The sequence below is a fragment of the Lutra lutra genome, chromosome 8, assembly GCF_902655055.1.
Source record: "Lutra lutra chromosome 8, mLutLut1.2, whole genome shotgun sequence".
Classification (NCBI taxonomy): Eukaryota; Metazoa; Chordata; class Mammalia; order Carnivora; family Mustelidae; genus Lutra; species Lutra lutra.
The window spans coordinates 94,279,153-94,298,401 of record NC_062285.1 but is presented as its reverse complement, the minus strand read 5'-3'; the positions used below and the strand labels follow the sequence as shown (position 1 = coordinate 94,298,401).

Here is a 19,249-nt window from a genome sequence, read left to right as displayed (position 1 = left end):
GTCCCGATCTCATGGTCATGAGCCTCACTTTCGGCTCCACGTTCAGCTGGGAATCTGCTTGAGGTTCTCTTTCTCTCTCCCCTTCTGCACCTCTATCTGTTGTAAATAATAAACAAAATAATATATTACATACCCCAAACTGCAAAACACAAGGGTAGCACCAGTTTACATTATTGCCCATTGTCTACCGTAAACAAGCCTCAAAGAGAACATTTTTGATCTGTAAAGTCCTACGTGTTTCAAACACTGGTTTCCTCTCTAATTCTTTCTCGGTAATTAAGAATCAGCCTGTGGTTTAAAATCTGAATAGTTAATAATAGTGACTGTATGTGTAAGCTGTCCTTCAAAGAAGGTATTACAGGTACAAGTTACAGGTACAAGAAACTTGAAGTTGCATTGCAGGGACTTTATTCTACTAAAATTCAAATTCTGAAGCATAGCGTGTCTATAGCTTGATCTTTGAAGGCTCAAAACTTTATCAGAATCAGACTGAAAACAGAGAAGATAATCTCTCTTGAGTAAAACATGTTTTATTTGATTACTACATTTCTTGGACAAAACCCGTAAGATTAATGAATATTTCTGCCCTGATGTTTCTTGTCTCCCTCAAGCATCCTGAGATAGCTGGCATCTATCTATGACTAGATGACCCAAGTAGACTTTCTTTTCTTCTTCTTCTTTTTTTTTTAAGATTTATTTATTTATTTGACAGAGAGAGAGAGGGAGATCACAAGTAGGCAGAGAGGCAGGCAGAGAGAGAGGGGGAAGCAGTCTCCCCACTGAGCAGAGAGCCTGATGTGGGGCTCGATCCCAGGATTCCAAGATCATGACCTGAGCCACCCAGGCGCCCTCCACCCCCACGCCCAAGTAGACTTTCAAAAACATTAGTCCACCAATGATCTAAGCTGGGGTACAGACTTCTGGTTGCTGCAGAGGTAGGGCGGGATACTCTCGCTTGGATTTGGAGTTCATCACCAGGTACAGAGGGAAGGCATGGCCAGGAAAGTCTGGGCTTATTTTACTCAGCTGTTCTTGGGGGAAGACAGGCAGATGGTGAACCTGGGGATGCGATGGAAAGAATATGACCTTTGACATTCTAAGTCTCAGATCTGTTACTCACTAAATCTGTTCCCTGAGAGCACTCTCAAAGCTCTCTGCGGCTCAGTTTTCCTTTTCTGTAAGGTAGATATCATACCTGGCCCTGAAGCTCACCACTTTGGCTGTCCAGTACAGAAGATTGTATTTCCATCCTCTTCTCTCACTAACTGACAACCCAAGAAAATCAGATCCAGTCCTCCATCTAGACATGCAAGCAGGTGTCTCTCTTTGTATCTCTATTTCACTGCCTTTGATTATGTGGTTCCTTCTTCCTGGGTTGTGTTTTCCCCCATTTCCATGTTTCTAAGTCCTAACTCTTTTGCAAGTCCTAGTTTAAATATTCTTTCTAAAATGAAACTTTCCCCTATTCCATCAAACAGAGGTAATTTCTCTCTTCTCTGTATTCCAGCCACCCTTGAGGGTGCTCGATGGCACTAACTAGTGTGCCCTTTCTTGGATAGCACTTATTTATGTGCTGCTTTTATCCTTCCTACTAGACTATAAGCTTCTTGTGAGGGAAATAAAGTCTAATCCATCACTGTATCCCTATGCAGCGCTTAGCATGACTCCTTGCGCATTGGCAGTCAATAATTTTGTGTTTAATTGAATTGAATGAGAGAAGGAAACTGAACTTTGTGCAAATCTCTAAACCTTTCTACCTGCCCAGGATCAAGGGACTCCACTTCTTTGACTGAGTCTGATGTGACCTGAAGTAATAAGGAAGACAGAGCTAATGTTATTCTCTAGTCCTACTTAAAATCTTGTATATTCTTCAGGAATCTGTTGCCTCCTGGTAGATGGATGTTCTCTGAGGTTTTATAGATTGAATACATTTTTTAAAATACTATCAAAGAGAATAGAGGTGGACCAACTTCAAACATGAAATTGCCAGGGGAAATAGCCAGACAATCTGCATTTTATTTGATTTCTAGTTAGGAAATTATTGATTTTTTTTCTTCTCTTAGTTATTGCATATGGTCATCTTGCTTTTAAATTAGAAGAGTAGTCATTCCTTTCTTTGCTTATCCCCTACAAGTAATAAAAAAGAGGTGAAAATCCAAGAGAATGAATTTGGACATCACCATGTGTAAGATAAAATGGAAGCCACGAAATAAACCTAAGTTTATAAATAACGTTCACTCACCAGGACTATCAACATGTCTCATACATTGATTTTTCCCTCTATATTGTTTTAGAAATACGTAATTATCAAGTTTCCTTTACAGTGTTATTCATGCAATTAGGTGATACAGAAAACACCTTTAAATTTCCAGTTAAAACTGGACTTTGAGCTAGAGACGCACATAGGACAGTCTGGTGCTAAAGATTTGCTGTAAGTGAACCTCAAAAATATTGCCCCCAAGGATGATAATCTCACCAGCTCCCTCATCAGCTTCTTGTTCTGTGCATTGAACCCTCCTCTCATTATATCCTTGACTTGATAACGTTATCCTATTTGCCCATTTTGTTTCTCTCAGCAGCTACTCATAAACCCAAAGGACTTGATCTTCCTGAACATTGTCATGGCTGCAGGAATCACACTGGAATGCTTTATACCAAAAGGAACATCTTGACTGAGATTCAGTTCGACACACATGTATCGAGCAACTGCCATGGGCTGGAAAGCCTGGGATACTCATCCACTCCTTATTTTGTTTGAATTTAGAGAGGGAATAAGACACATACCCAGCTATCATGTAGGTCAAGCTATGATTCGTATGAATAGGGTGAGGCAAAGTACCTAAGGACGAGGAAAGGAAAAACATTAACAGGTTCTGCATACCATTATCTTCTCAGGGATGATATTCAACACATTTAATAATCTGCATGGCCAGACACTGGCCAGACAGAAGGGACATCAGCCAGAGCTGGCGCAGAGTCCCAGAGAGCCAGATAGTACCCCTTATCTTGCTGGATTGTGGAAAGGTCTGAGGGCTTCTGGGTGAGGGGGGTCAGGGCTGAGGTAGCAAGAAGGCACTGGTACAGGAGGTATGCATGGGCCGGGAGGATATATCTGAAGGGCAGCAGCTTTTACCAGCTGTTTTGAAAGTATTTCAGTATTTTACCCCTGATGTGACCATTCTGGTACAAAGTAGCAGAAGATCAAACACAGCCACTCTATGAGTGAAGTATTATTAAGCAGAATTTAAAAAGAAAGAAATCACATATTAGGGAGGGGATAGAGGCACAGAGCTAGTGAAAGATAGAACTGAATTTAACCTACTTCTTCCTTTGTTCTAAAGCCCGTCGTCTGTTTATTTTTTTTAAAGATTTTTATTTATTTATTTGACAGAGAGATCACAAGTAGGCAGAGAGGTAGGCAGAGAGAGAGGAGGAAGCAGGCTCCCTGCCGAGCAGAGAGCCCGATGCGGGACCCGATCCCAGGACCCTGAGATCACGACCTGAGCCGAAGGCAGTGGCTTAACCCACTGAGCCACCCAGGCGCCCGCCCGTCGTCTGTTTTAGTAACAGTTCATACTCACAGATCTAGAGGAGGACGACAAAGATGACCATGATTATGATTTACAAACGAAAAGTGCCTTTTGAGCTAAGCCTTTAAAATAACAGAAGATATTTTCTTATATATTTCCAAGAGTAGATGGTGCCAGGTTAGTTTGTTTCGTTCCTGGTAAAAATCTTCTTGCTGTTCTTTTCCTAGTTAGCCTTCTTGTCCTTCCTTTCTTCCTGTGTCTATCACTTCCTTTGGATAGAAAGTCTTCCTATAGGGTTCAGCTGCAAGAGGACTGTGAATGAGCTTCCAGAATCTTAGAACCCATTGTATTTGTGTCTGTCATTGTGCATTTTTGTGGAAAGAGGATCTATAGTTTTCTCCAGGTTCTGAGGCCTCGGTATAAATCCATTACATTAGAGGAAACAAAATAATATTCCACAGATGGTAATTTGGGGCATTATGATGTCATGTAATGTAACATTCTGAAAATACAACGTATCCATTTGAATTTCAAAGGACTGAAAAGTGAGTACTCTCTCTTTGGCATTACTTATATGTTGTAATCAAATAAATGGTATTTCCCCTTGCACGTACCAGTGAATGCTCTTAAACCTTTGGGAAATGAGACACCACGGAACTCAGGCACCCAATCTTGGCAGATGATTCTGGCATGTTACCTGTGGCTGATGTTTAGAGATCACAGGTCACACTAACAGTTCCAGCACACCTGAGACAGTGGGACTGGTGGTCTAGTGCAGTGTTTAAGTTCAAGCTCAGATCCAACCACTGGAATCCAACCTTAGCTATTGATTCCTTGCTCTATATCTTCAGACAAACTATTTCATCTCCTTGTGCCGTCATATTCTTATCTTGGAAATGAGACTACTGATAGCACCTGTTTTTCACAGTTACTATGGAGAGGAGGAGGTTGATGGAAGGTGGGACTACAAAGGCTCATGGCAGCTGAACTCTTGCATGAAGGCCAGAGTACCAGAAGATCAGAGGACCTAATGTCCCTACTAAATCTACTCCTTTCAGCACACACTTCGTCTTGCTTCCCAGTCTCTGACATCATTTTTGTGCCAGGGTCCTCTATTCCTGTTTTTCTTGTCTTCTTACATGGCTTCCCCTGTCCCATTAATGGAGTAGAAACAGGCATAGGGAATAAAAACTACAATATGATTCTGGAGGCTTGTCCTGTTTTATTGTAGCAAATAAAAATATCTCAAGACTCCACAATTACTCATCCAATCCAGTAAAACTAAAACCAAAGGAAAGTAAAACCTCTATGTTATGCTTTACGTGGCAAAGCTCATATTCTAGTTCCCAAATTTGTTTCTAAAGTGAAACTTCTACTTCTGGCCATGTCAGTAAAACTGTTAATCAGTGAATATTGCTAGAGAGCTCAATATACATAAAGCATAGAAGGGGAGAAAAAGCAATTGCATTTGTAAGAAAATAAATACACATGATGCAGAGTAGCAAGGATTCTATATCATCACCCAAGCCTATTTAACTGAAATCATGTCTACCTTTTTCTGTGTTTAGAGTTTTTTGAAACATGAATGGACATTGCAGCCCAGTTTGAGAAAGTCATGGCAAAATCAGTTAAGAAACATCACTTTAGCACTTCTGAACCTTCTCTTCCAGCAACTTTAGTCTTCAACAGCATCTCCTTTAATATTGATGGTTCCATCCAGTATAAAGAAAAGCCGTATTTCTCTGCCTCCGAAGCCCTAGATGCTTACATTGATGATTTCTATTTAAGTTGTAAGCCACCTGATATTAATGATACAAAGGTTAACTTGGATCAGAGCCCTCTCGAATTTCTTGCTAAACTAAACAGTGGTAAGCTTTCATTATTCTCTGAGTTCAGTTTTCAATTATCTATAGAAAGCCTATGCTTTGAGAAGATCTATGATCGAAAAGATTTTTTTTCTTGGAAAATAATTATCTTACACTTTGTGAATCTTTTTATAAGATTGCTATATAATTTTAAGTTTCCAAAACTTTTCAGCAATGGCTCCCTTCGAATTGAGAGTTAGTTATAGAAAACACACCCGAGCCTTGATTTCAGAGTGCAAAAGCTCTGGCCTTAGCTAGAAAGCCTTGTGCTCTATGACTAAAGGTGTTACAAAGTCACTTAAATTCTCCAAAATGGGAATAACAGTAGTAACACCTCACAGGGTTATTGTGGGAACTAAATGTACATGAAATGCTCTTAAATCGTCATGACTATATTAGGGTCCTCAGTTTCTCTCTGTAGCGCAATGAACACTATAATGGAAATAAGTGACTTGAGGTCTGGCTCCCATTCTGCTAATGATCTGAGATATGAGAAGTCATTTCCTCTCCCTGGGCTTCAGTTTCTTTCTCAATAAGATCAGGAGACTGAAATTTATGAGCTCTGTAATTTTAAAATTCTGCATTATGTAGATTACAGAAAAACAAAATTATTCAACTCCAGTATTTCTCATTTAAAAAGTCTTACTTGTAGAAGGCAGAAAAAAAAAAAATACTACCAGGAAAGCAAAACCAGGTATGAATCTGCATTTGTGACTGACCATGAAAACCTTGGGGATATCACCTCCTCTGATAGTAACTTCTCTTATCTGTATAAGTAGGAATAATAATAATATTGATACTAATAATAAGAATGCCTGTTTCTTCACTAAACATGGGAAGCCATACATTACAAAAGTAAGGTGTCATGTAGTATTATTGATTTTGAATTATTATGAAAACAACATTCACCGTAATAATACGTGCTAGGCTTGATAGGCGAAGTTAGAGTATATCAAACAGCTTTTTATTTTTTCATAAGTGAAAAAACATAAAGTGGCATGAGAATTCATGTAACTGTGGCATGCCCTACACTAGAGAAAACAACGTTTCTTTTTTTTTTTTTAAGTATTTTTATTTATTTGTTAGAGAGAGAAAGCACAAGAGAGGGAAGGGGGGGTGGCGCAGAGGGAGAGGGAGAAGCAGACTCCCCGCTGAGCAGGGAGCCTAATGTGGGACTTGATCCCAGGTCTCTGAGATCATGACCTGAGCTGAAGGCAGACGTTTAACTGAGCTACCCAGGCACCTGAAAACTTTAATTCTTTAACCCAAGTTGTATTATAAATATTTGACATGGTTTGATCAATAGGCAAGCATGATAGTGGGGACTGAGTGTGAAAGTGTGGTTCAGCTGTCTAGATTTTCCATGCAATCGAACTGTAAAATATATTGTAATTTAGTCAGTAAGACTGTTGGCTTTTCTGACAAGGGTTTTCATCTCTTTTCATTATTATTATGTTCAGTTAACCACTGTATAGTACATAATTAGTTTTTGATGTGTTCAATGATTCATTAGTTAAGTATAACAACCAGTGCCCATCACAACACGTGCCCTCCTCAATACCCATCACCTTATTACCCCCCCCATATCCTCTCCTCTCTAAAATCCTCAGTTTGTTTCCCAGGGTCCAGAGTCTTTCATGGTTCGTCTCCCTCTCTGGTTTCTCCCCCTTTGGACTTCCCTCCCTTCCTTATGGTCCTGCATGCTATTGCTTATGTGCCACATATGAGTGAAACCATATGGTAATTGTCTTTCTCTGCTTGACTTATGTCACTTAGCATAATTCCCTCTAGTTCCATCCAAATGGGTGCAAAATTGGGTATTCATCCTTTCTTTTTTTTTTTAATTTTTTTATTTTTTTCAGCATAACAGTATTCATTATTTTTGCACCACACCCAGTGCTCCATGCAATCCGTGCCCTCTACAATACCCACCACCTGGTGCCCCCAACCTCCCACCCCCCACCCCTTCAAAATTCTCAGATCGTTTTTCAGAGTCCATAGTCTCTCATGGTTCACCTCCCCTTCCAATTTCCCTCAACTCCCTTCTCCTCTCCATGTCCCCTTGTCCTCCATGCTATTTGTTATGCTCCACAAATAAGTGAAACCATATGATAATTGACTCTCTCTGCTTGACTTACTTCACTCAGCATAATCTCTTCCAGTCCCGTCCATGTTGCTACAAAACTTGGGGATTCATCCTTTCTTTCTTTCTTTCTTTTTTTTTTTTTTTTTACAGCTTTATAAACATATATTTTTATCCCCAGGGGTACAGGTCTGCGAATCGCCAGGTTTACACACTTCACAACACTCACCATAGCACATACCCTCCCCGATATCCATAACCCCACCCCCTCTCCCAACCCCCTCCCCCCATCAACCCTCAGTTTGTTTTGTGAGATTAAGAGTCACTTATGGTTTGTCTCCCTCCCAATCCCATCTTGTTTCATTTACTCTTCTCCTACCCCCTCGACCCCCCATGTTGCATCTCCTCTCCCTCATATCAGGGAGATCATATGATAGTTGTCTTTCTCCGATTGACTTATTTCGCTAAGCATGATACCCTCTAGTTCCATCCAGGTCGTCGCAAATGGCAAGATTTCATTTCTTTTGATGGCTGCATAGTATTCCATTGTGTATATATACCACATCTTCTTTATCCATTCGTCTGTAGATGGACATCTAGGTTCTTTCCATAGTTTGGCTATTGTAGACATTGCTGCTATAAACATTCGGGTGCACGTGCCCCTTCGGATCACTATGTTTGTATCTTTAGGGTAAATACCCAGCAGTGCAATTGCAGGGTCATAGGGTAGTTCTATTTTCAACATTTTGAGGAACCTCTATGCTGTTTTCCAGAGTGGTTGCACCAGCTTGCATTCCCACCAACAGTGTAGGAGGGTTCCCCTTTCTCCGCATCCTCGCCAGCATCTGTCATTTCCTGACTTGTTAATTTTAGCCATTCTGACTGGTGTGAGGTGATATCTCATGGTGGTTTTGATTTGTATTTCCCTGATGCCGAGTGATGTGGAGCACTTTTTCATGTGTCTGTTGGCCATCTGGATGTCTTCTTTGCAGAAATGTCTGTTCATGTCCTCTGCCCATTTCTTGATTGGATTATTTGTTCTTTGGGTGTTGAGTTTGCTAAGTTCTTTATAGATTTTGGACACTAGCCCTTTATCTGATATGTCATTTGCAAATATCTTCTCCCATTCTGTCAGTTGTCTTTTGGTTTTTTTAACTGTTTCCTTTGCTGTGCAAAAGCTTTTGATCTTGATAAAATCCCAAAAGTTCATTTTTGCCCTTGCTTCCCTTGCCTTTGGTGATGTTCCTAGGAAGATGTTGCTGCTGCTGACGTCGAAGAGGTTGCTGCCTGTGTTCTCCTCGAGGATTTTGATGGATTCCTTTCTCACATTGAGATCCTTCATCCATTTTGAGTCTATTTTCGTGTGTGGTGTAAGGAAATGATCCAATTTCATTTTTCTGCATGTGGCTGTCCAATTTTCCCAACACCATTTATTGAAGAGGCTGTCTTTGTTCCATTGGACATTCTTTCCTGCTTTGTCGAAGATGAGTTGACCATAGAGTTGAGGGTCCGTTTCTGGGCTCTCTATTCTGTTCCATTGATCTATGTGTCTGTTTTTGTGCCAGTACCCTGCTGTCTTGATGATGACAGCTTTGTAATAGAGCTTGAAGTCCGGAATTGTGATGCCACCAACTTTGGCTTTCTTTTTCAATATTCCTTTGGCTATTCGAGGTCTTTTCTGGTTCCATATAAATTTTAGGATTATTTGTTCCATTTCTTTGAAAAAAATGGATGGTACTTTGATAGGAATTGCATTAAATGTGTAGATTGCTTTAGGTAGCATAGACTTTTTCACAATATTTATTCTTCCAATCCAGGAGCATGGAACATTTTTCCATTTCTTTGTGTCTTCCTCAATTTCTTTCATGAGTACTTTATAGTTTTCTGTGTATAGATTCTTAGTCTCTTTGGTTAGGTTTATTCCTAGGTATCTTATAGTTTTGGGTGCAATTGTAAATGGGATGGACTCCTTAATTTCTCTTTCTTCTGTCTTGTTGTTGGTGTAGAGAAATGCAACTGATTTCTGTGCATTGATTTTATATCCTGACACTTGACTGAATTCCTGTACAAGTTCTAGCAGTTTTGGAGTGGAGTCTTTTGGGTTTTCCACATAGAGTATCATATCATCTGCGAAGAGTGATAGTTTGACTTCTTCTTTGCCGATTTGGATGCCTTTAATTTCCTTTTGTTGTCTGATTGCTGAGGCTAGGACTTCTAGTACTATGTTGAATAGCAGTGGTGATAACGGACATCCCTGCCGTGTTCCTGACCTTAGCAGAAAAGCTTTCAGTTTTTCTCCATTGAGAATGATATTTGCGGTGGGTTTTTCATAGATGGCTTTGATAATATTGAGGTAAGTGCCCTCTATCCCTACACTTTGAAGAGTTTCGATCAGGAAGGGATGCTGTACTTTGTCAAATGCTTTTTCAGCATCTATGGAGAGTATCATATGGTTCTTGTTCTTTCTTTTATTAATGTGTTGTATCACATTGATTGATTTGCGGATGTTGAACCAACCTTGCAGCCCTGGAATAAATCCTACTTGGTCGTGGTGAATAATCCTTTTAACGTACTGTTGAATCCTATTGGCTAGTATTTTGGCGAGAATTTTTGCATCTGTGTTCATCAAGGATATTGGTCTGTAGTTCTCTTTTTTGTTGGGATCCTTGTCTGGTTTTGGGATCAAGGTGATGCTGGCCTCATAAAATGAGTTTGGAAGTTTTCCTTCTATTGCTATTTTTTGGAACAGTTTCAGGAGAATAGGAATTAGTTCTTCTTTAAATGTTTGGTAGAATTCCCCCGGGAAGCCGTCTGGCCCTGGGCTTTTGTTTGTTTGGAGATTTTTGATGACTGTTTCAATCTCCTTACTGGTTATGGGTCTGTTCAGGCTTTCTATTTCTTCCTGGTTCAGTTGTGGTAGTTTATATGTCTCTAGGAATGCATCCATTTCTTCCAGATTGTCAAATTTGTTGGCGTAGAGTTGCTCATAGTATGTTCTTATAATTGTCTGTATTTCTTTGGTGTTCGTTGTGATCTCTCCTCTTTCATTCATGATTTTATTTATTTGGGTCCTCTCTCTTTTCTTTTTGATAAGTCTGGCCAGGGGTTTATCAATCTTATTAATTCTTTCAAAGAACCAGCTCCCAGTTTCGTTGATTTGTTCTATTGTTTTTTTGGTTTCTATTTCATTGATTTCTGCTCTGATCTTTATGATTTCTCTTCTCCTGCTGGGTTTAGGGTTTCTTTCTTGTTCTTTCTCCAGCTCCTTTAGGTGTAGGGTTAGGTTGTGTACCTGAGACCTTTCTTGTTTCTTGAGAGAGGCTTGTACCGCTATATATTTTCCTCTCAGGACTGCCTTTGTTGTGTCCCACAGATTCTGAACTGTTGTGTTTTCATTATCATTTGTTTCCATAAATTTTTTCAATTCTTCTTTGATTTCCTGGTTGACCCATTCATTCTTTAGAAGGATGCTGTTTAGTCTCCATGTATTTGGGTTCTTTCCAAATTTCCTCTTGTGATTGAGTTCTAGCTTTAGAGCATTGTGGTCTGAAATTATGCAGGGAATGATCCCAATCTTTTGATACCGGTTGAGACTTGATTTAGGACCAAGAATGTGATCTATTCTGGAGAATGTTCCATGTGCACTAGAGAAGAATGTGTATTCTGTTGCTTTGGGATGAAATGTTCTGAATATATCTGTGATGTTCATCTGGTCCAGTGTGTCATTTAAGGCCTTGATTTCCTTGTTGATCTTTTGCTTGGATGATCTGTCCATTTCAGTGAGGGGAGTGTTAAAATCCCCTACTATTATTGTATTCTTGTCGATGTGTTTCTTTGATTTTGTTATTAATTGGTTTATATAGTTGGCTGCTCCCACGTTAGGGGCATAGATATTTAAAATTGTTAGATCTTCTTGTTGGACAGTTCCTTTGAGTATGATATAGTGTCCTTCCTCATCTCTTATTATAATCTTTGGCTTAAAATCTAATTGATCTGATATAAGGATTGCCACTCCTGCTTTCTTCTGATGTCCATTAGCATGGTAAATTCTTTTCCACCCCCTCACTTTAAACCTGGAGGTGTCTTCGGGTGTAAGATGAGTTTCTTGTAGGCAACATATAGATGGTTTTTGTTTTTTTATCCATTCTGATACCCTGTGTCTTTTGATTGGGGCATTTAGCCCATTCACATTCAGGGTAAGTATTGAGAGATATGAAATTAGTGCCATTGTATTGCCTGTAAGGTGACTGTTATTGTATATTGTCTCTGTTTCTTTCTGATCTACTACTTTGAGGGTCTCTCTTTGCTTAGAGGATCCCTTTCAATATTTCCTGTAGAGCTGGTTTGGTATTTGCAAATTCTTTCAGTTTTTGTTTGTCCTGGAAGCTTTTAATCTCTCCGTCTATTTTCAATGATAGCCTAGCTGGATATAGTATTCTTGGCTGCATGTTTTTCTCATTTAGTACTCTGAATATATCATGCCAGCTCTTTCTGGCCTGCCAGGTCTCTGTGGTTAAGTCTGCTGCCAATCTAATATTTTTACCATTGTACGTTACAGACTTCTTTTCCCGGGCTGCTTTCAGGATCTTTTCTTTGTCACTAAGACTTGTCAATTTTACTATTAGGTGACGGGGTGTAGACCTATTCTTATTGATTTTGAGGGGGGTTCTCTGAACCTCCTGGATTTTGATGCTTGTTCCCTTTGCCATATTGGGGAAATTCTCTCTAATAATTCTCTCCAATATACCTTCTGCTCCCCTCTCTGTTTCCTCTTCTTCTGGAATCCCAATTATTCTAATGTTGTTTCGTCTTATGGTGTCACTTATCTCTCGAATTCTCCCCTCGTGGTCCAGTAGCTGTTTGTCCCTCTTTTGCTCAGCTTCTTTATTCTCTGTCATTTGGTCTTCTATATCGCTAATTCTTTCTTCTGCCTCATTTATCCTAGCAGTGAGAGCCTCCATTTTTGATTGCACCTCATTAATAGCTTTTTTGATTTCAACTTGGTTAGATTTTAGTTCTTTTATTTCTCCAGAAAGGGCTTTTATATCTCCCGAGAGGGTTGCTTTAATATCTTCCATGCCTTTTTCAAGCCCGGCTAGAACCTTGAGAATCATCATTCTGAACTCTATATCTGACATATTACCAATGTCTGTATTGATTAGGTCCCTAGCCTTTGGTATTGCCTCTTGTTCTTTTTTTTGTTGTGAATTTTTCCGCCTTGTCATTTTGTCCAGATAAGAGTTTATGAAGGAGCAAGTAAAATACTAAAAGGGTGGCAACAACCCCAGGAAAATATGCTTTAGCCAAATCAGAAGAGATCCCGAATTGTGAGGGGGGAGAAAGGTGATTAAAAGGGGTTCAGAAAGAAAGAAAAAAAAAAACTATTAAAAAAAAGAAAGCCGATAAAGAAAAAATATAAAAAGAGGAAAAAATATATATATATTAGATAAACTATTTAAAAAACGTTAAAAAAAGAAAACGGTAAAAGTTAAAAAAAATTTAGCAGAAGAAGAGAAAAAGAAAAAAAAATTGAAAAAGAAAAAAAAAATTAAATTAACTTCAAGGCTAAAAAATCATGGGGAGAAAGCCATGAGTTCCGTGCTTTGCTTTCTTCTCCTCTGGAATTCCGCCGTTCTCCTTGGTAGGTGAACTTGGTCCTGGCTGGGTTTCCCGTAGATCTTCTGGGGGAGGGGCCCGTTGTAGTGATTCTCAAGCGTCTTTGCCCCAGGCGGAGTTGCACCGCCCTTACCCGGGGCCGCGCTGAGTCATCCGCTCGGGTTCGCTTTCGGGAGCTTTTGTTCCCTGAGCGCTTTCCGTAGAGTCCGGAGGACGGGAATAAAGATGGTGGCCTCCCGGTCTCCGGCCCAGAGGAGCCGAGAGCCCGGGGCCCCACTCCTCAGTGCGCCCTCAGAGAACAGCGCCAAATGACTCCCGTCACCCTGGCCTCCGGCCACGCTCCGAGCTGACCGAGCCTGCGACCGGTTCAAGGCAACCCTGAGCTGAGAGTCACTCCTCGGCTCTGTCTCTGCAGCCGGCTTCCCCGTTCTAATACCGGTAAGCTCTGAGACACTCAGACACCCCCGATCCTTCTGCGACCCTGCGGGACCTGAGGCCGCGCTTACCCCGCCTGGGCTTCACCCCAGTTAAGCCTCTGGAGCGATGTCCCTCAGCGGAACAGACTTTTAAAAGTCCTGATTTTGCTCCGTTGCTCTGCCGCTCGCCGGGAGCCGGCCCCTCCCCCCGCGGTCTATCTTCCCGTCGCTTTGGATTCACTTCTCCGCCAGTCCTACCTTGCAGAAAGTGGTTGATTTTCTGTTTCTGGAATTGCTGTTCTTCTTCTCTTCAATCTCCCGTTGGATTTGTAGGTGTTTGCAATCTTTAGATAAGCTATTTAGCTGATCTCCTGCTACCCGAAGTAGTCTCAGCCTGCTACTTCTCCGCCATCTTGACTCCTCCTCCGTATTCATCCTTTCTGATGTCTGAGTAATACTCCATTGTGTATATGGACCACATCATCTTTATCCCTTCATCTGTTGAAGGGCATCTCAGCTCCTTCCACAGTTTGACTATTGTGGACATTCCTACTGTGAACATTGGAGTGTAGGTGCCCCTTCTTTTCATGACATCTCTACCTTTGGGGTAAATAACACCTTTTGAAGGTTTGTTGTAGAAAGTCTTCCTATGTCCAGTTTTTCCCTTGTATCTAAAGGAGACACTGGACAGCAGGCCCTTGTTAATGGCTTGGAATATGACGCAGGCACATGCTCTTTCCTGCCTCCTCTTGAGTTACCTCTGCCATCAACAATATTCTTGACACGTCTTTGTAAAGGGAAATAGAGGGCTTTTTTTTCTGATTATAAAAGTAGTTCTGGCAATAAATTTTCAGAAAACACAGGAGAAAACAGAAATCAATTCTAATCTCAATGGAGAAAACTGTTGACAGTTCTATATAAACTTCCCTCTTTTTTTTTCAGTGCAAATACCTACAATAGAATCGTACTATCCATTCTGTTCTATAATTTGTTTATTCAGTTATCAATAGGCTGCGAATATTTTTCATGTCATTAAAATCTTTCCGTATCTTTACATTAAATGGTTCTACAGTACTTCATTGTTTCAGGACATTTTAGTTGCCACTAATATCTATTCAAAATGTTGATGAACCATGAGAGACTATGGACTCCAGGAATCAAACTGAGGGTTTTAGGGGGATGGGGAGATGGGGGGATGGGTGAGCCCAGTGATGGGTATTAAGGAGGGCACGTATTACATGGAGCACTAGATGTTATACACAAAAAAATGAATCCTGGAACACTACATCAAAAACTAACATATGGTGACTAACATAACATAATTTTTAAAAATTATTAAAAAATAAATTTAAAAAATTGTTGCAATTGCCACCATTGTACATACATGTTTAGGTAGCTGTCCAGTTATTTCCTTAGGATAAATTTCTAGTCATGGGGTTTCTATATCAAACAACATGCACATTTTTAAGAGTTTGATTTATATTACTAAACTGTCTTCCAGAAAGGACATACCAATTTGATATTCTCTCCAAGGGAGTGGGAGTGCCCTTATTCTTTTCTATAATCTCACTGTCCAGGACTATTATCTTTTTACATTCTTGCCAGTCTGCTGGGTAAAAATTGGTATCCCTGTTTACTGAGCCTTTGCTCTTCTCCTTTTGTGAACTGCCTAGCATTGGTTTTTACCTGATTTTGTTTAGTACATTTAAATCTTTACTTCCTCTAGAATTTATTTTGTTGTTAGGTACAGTTAAAGCTCAATTAGTTTTTTAAACAATTCCACTTGCCACTTTGTCATGACCTAAATTCCCATATATTTCTTTTTTTTTTAAGATTTTATTTATTTATTTGACAGAGAGAGATCACAAGTAGGCAGAGAGGCAGACAGAGAGAGAGGGAAGCAGGCTCCCTGCTGAGCAGAGAGCCCGATGTGGGGCTTGATCCCAGGACCCTGGGATCATGACCTGAGCTGAAAGCAGAGGCTTAACCCACTGATCCACCCGGGTGCCCCTCCCATATATTTCTTGAGTCTTTGTTCCAACCACCTGTCTGCTCCATGTCTGCACTATTATCACTCTATTTTAATGACAGTAGTTTTACAGTGAATTTAATGTCTTGGCTAGGACAGAGGATGGAGAGCTTAGGAGTCACGTCTATTCTCACTCGTTTATTCTTCCAAACGGGCTTTAAAATTACTCTAAACAATCTCCAAATGTTGGTCTTTGGATTACTTAGATTAAATTTCTAACTGCCCTCCTGGGCCCTGCGTGGTCCCCTGCAGCCTGTCATCCACCCTGCAGAAGAAGGATCTTCAGGAAGTATAGATCTACTTCTGTCATTTGTGCGCTGCAGGTTCTATAATTGCCCTCCCCCCCCCACTAGACTAAAAAGAAAGCTTAAAGTCCCTAATATGTTCTCAGGGCTAGTGGTGATCTGGATCCTACTTACCAACCTAGCCTGTTTCTCTTCTCAGTTGCTACTGCGCACGTGTACACACCTCCCAGTGGGGTCCTTGTTCTGGCTGTCTGGAGCTGCTTCCAGCCCAGGGAGTGTACATGTTGCCTCTCTACTTTTTATATGTTGGTCTGTCAGTCTGGAGTTCTCTCCTCCCCACCCCTCTTTTCTCTGGTTGGCCTCAGTTTAGATGTCACTTCCCTGCCTCTTCTCAAAAAGTCCAGTTTGGTTTCTCCCACTGTGCCTTCCCTTCCCACCTGTAAAGTCCCCTAGGATGCCATGTAACATTGCATTGTAAGAATCTGCTTACCAGTTTGTCTTCCCACTGGACTGACAGGGCCATCTGAGTCTCTGTCTTATTTACTATTGTAATTACCCTTGTAACTTGGCACTGAGGGACACAGTCCATTCGTATCAAAGAAGGAAGTGGCAAAGGAAGCAATATGGTCATGTTGTGTGTGTCTATGACTCTTGTTATTCTCATTCTAGGCTTCTCATTCCATTGGCAGCATGATTGTTATGGAAACTATTGCCTTCCTCTCCATCTTTTAAAAAATCGTTAATCTAGTGTATGATTTGCTCACTCAGAGGGGTGATACTTAGTTCCCTTTCTCACTGGACCAACATGAGCGTGTTCTACACAATGCCAGGGCTGATAACACCAAGACCTTTACAGGATACATCCCCAAAGAGAAAGAGATGACCCATAATGTCACCACCAACCTTGGGGATCCTTTCACTTCTTCACCAGATTCTCAACTGATGATTTCTTTGGGTCGACTTCTCAGAGACCCATGCCCATACTTCTTCACTTGACTGGACGCTTTTTAGGCTCATCGCTCAGACTCAACCCAGATGCTACACCATTTTTGCAGAGCCCACAGCAGCTGTTGTGGTATCACGTGCGTGGAGCTTCGCACTCACCACAGGTGGCTGCCTGTGTCTGTTTCTGTGAGTTCTGTGAGGCACCAGCACTGGCTCTCGTTATTCCTGTTTCCGCAGAGCCTGGCATGGTTAAAGGAACTAAGCTAGACTGAAAAATAACCCTCAAGAATGACTACCTCGATGTGTCTAATAAAGCTATATTTAATCTGAGATGAGGGGGGAAATGTGAGTCTACCCACTGTGTACTCCCACACTCAGCCCTCTCTGGCATATCTTAGGCATCGAGCTCAAATTTGGAGGAGCCTCTCAAAAAGTTATTGACACTCTTAGCATTGAATTTTTTTTTTTTTCACTAACTCACTGTAATGTTCTTCTCTTCGTGTTCTGTAAGGAACTTCTCCGCACTGAGGTTTTACAAAATATTTCCAGGCACTTTTTTGTCTGTTTTTGCCTTGAAATTCAAGTGATTTTTCTTGGTTTGGAAAATGTGCTTTGGGAGAACCAGAGAGGAGATTCTCTTGAAAGATTATGGCAAAACGCTGTATGGCTTTACCTTGAAACATTAATCCCTTGAATACTCCCCTTTTCGGTTTTATGCTCATACGTGGAGAAAATGATCCAGCAATGCTGTTAACAGCCTATTTTGTGGATGAGAGAGTTGTTCTTCTTTCACAATAATGAAAAATCATAACTATTGATCTGGAGGTGGACTGATCTGGAAACCGAAGTAGAGTTTCAGTGCACCTGAGACAGAAAGAATTCATGTTTATACCACGGCCCAAAGCAACCTTGAGAGACATTATCTGAGTATTCTGTACTGCCTTGGATGCCTTTGGGGCATTTTGCCATGTTTTCAATTTGTTTTTCAGGTAGAGAAACAAGAAACCTGTTTGGAAGTCATCCTGTTAGTCTAAGGGTAATGAATTTATTTTTCAGTCTGTGCTTGTCTGATGTTGAAGTAATGAACAACATGCAATTATTTAATGCCGCATATGTGCTAAGTACATGTTTGTAATTAGGAGTGTAGGGTCATGCACAAACTCTATTCTGAATAACCATGGTCCCTACCTTCACCGACCTCACAGTTTGCAAATAAATGTAACACCAACAGTTGTAATACAGTGTGATGTAGTTTAATTGTTCAGATGGGAATATGCATGAGGTCTGGGAACAAAAGGATGTGTATTTAAAGCAGATTGGAGGCTTGCAAAAGGCTCCCAGAGAAAATGACGCTTCCGTTAAATTTTGAAGGCCAAAGTAGAAGATAGCAGACCAAAAGGAAAAAGGAGAACTTTCTAGAGACAGGCATGGCTGTGTGGAAGGCACATCATACATTTAAGAAGTTACTCACAGTTCAGGGATGGATGCAGACAGATATGTTTTAAATTCTATCTCCTTCAAGTTTGTCTCAACTTCAGTTTTAATTCTGGTAGTATAACTGCACTTGTATTAAAGTCATCTAGCTCCTTATATGTGTCATGAGAAAACAGATTTCACTCATTCTCATGTGTGGCAATTTTTAATAGAAAGATAGCAATGAGGATATTTGATGCAGGTGTTTTCTACACCTGTACCTCTGAAATACCTCTAGTATCTTCATACTAGAAACTGCAAATTTTATAAATGAAATAAGAGTTTGATCGCTGTTCAAGTGGACATTTTATGCTGGATTATTTATCAGTCTTTTCTGTGGTTCTTTCTAACTCCTAGAACATTTAATCTTTTCACAGCCTGCCTGCCTGGAAGAGTCATTTTCCTCTTACTATCCAATCCCTATGGGTCTCCCTCAATGTGATCTCCACTCCTACTACTTCGTTGCGACTGGTCCCTCGACACAGGTGTGCTGCCCCACCTAGCCACCCTGCACACTGTGCAAGCTCATGCTTTGTGATTTCACTAGCACCATTCCCTCATCCTGAAATACCCCTGCTCCCCAGTACACGTACCTTCTTCATATCTGACTCGTGCTCACTCTTCAAAACCCACCTCAAACTCAGCCTCTGCCTAATCCTTTTCTGCCTCTGTGTTCCTGCCCCCATACCTCGGCACCTAAGTTTGCTTTACTAGTAATAAGCTGTGCTACTAGTATAGTGTAATACCAATACCTAACATTTATATTATGTGTGCATGTATATTTGCTGCCTATAGTAATGCCTACATTTACTAAGCTCTTGTTATCTGTCAGGAACTATTAAATGCTTTACCTGCATTATATTATTTGACTCTCAAAACCATACCATGAGATGAAATCCTCATTTCTCAACAATACTGAGACATAGAGAGGTTATAGAAGATGCCCAAGGGCACAGAGTTGTAAGTGTTGCCTCTGGATTTATACCCAGCCGTTCTCATTCCAAAGTTCCCACTCTGGGCCAACACTGCACCACACATACTTTACGT

General features: G+C 40.6%; 1 protein-coding gene across 4 annotated transcripts in view; it reads left to right on the top strand.

Moving 5' to 3' along the window:
* Window positions 1-19,249, top strand: part of GRIP1 (glutamate receptor interacting protein 1) — a 700,704-nt gene that overhangs the window by 449,604 nt on the left and 231,851 nt on the right. For 3 of the 4 annotated variants that reach the window (XM_047742327.1, XM_047742326.1, XM_047742325.1), the window contains exons 1-2: window positions 4,059-4,075; window positions 5,099-5,398. The exons of the other annotated variant lie outside the window; for it this stretch is intronic. In XM_047742327.1, coding sequence (XP_047598283.1) covers window positions 5,116-5,398 — 283 coding nt within the window. In that variant the 5' untranslated portion in view covers window positions 4,059-4,075; window positions 5,099-5,115. Of the gene's footprint in view, window positions 1-4,058; window positions 4,076-5,098; window positions 5,399-19,249 lie in introns of those variants that run through there. 4 annotated transcript variants of the gene reach the window in all.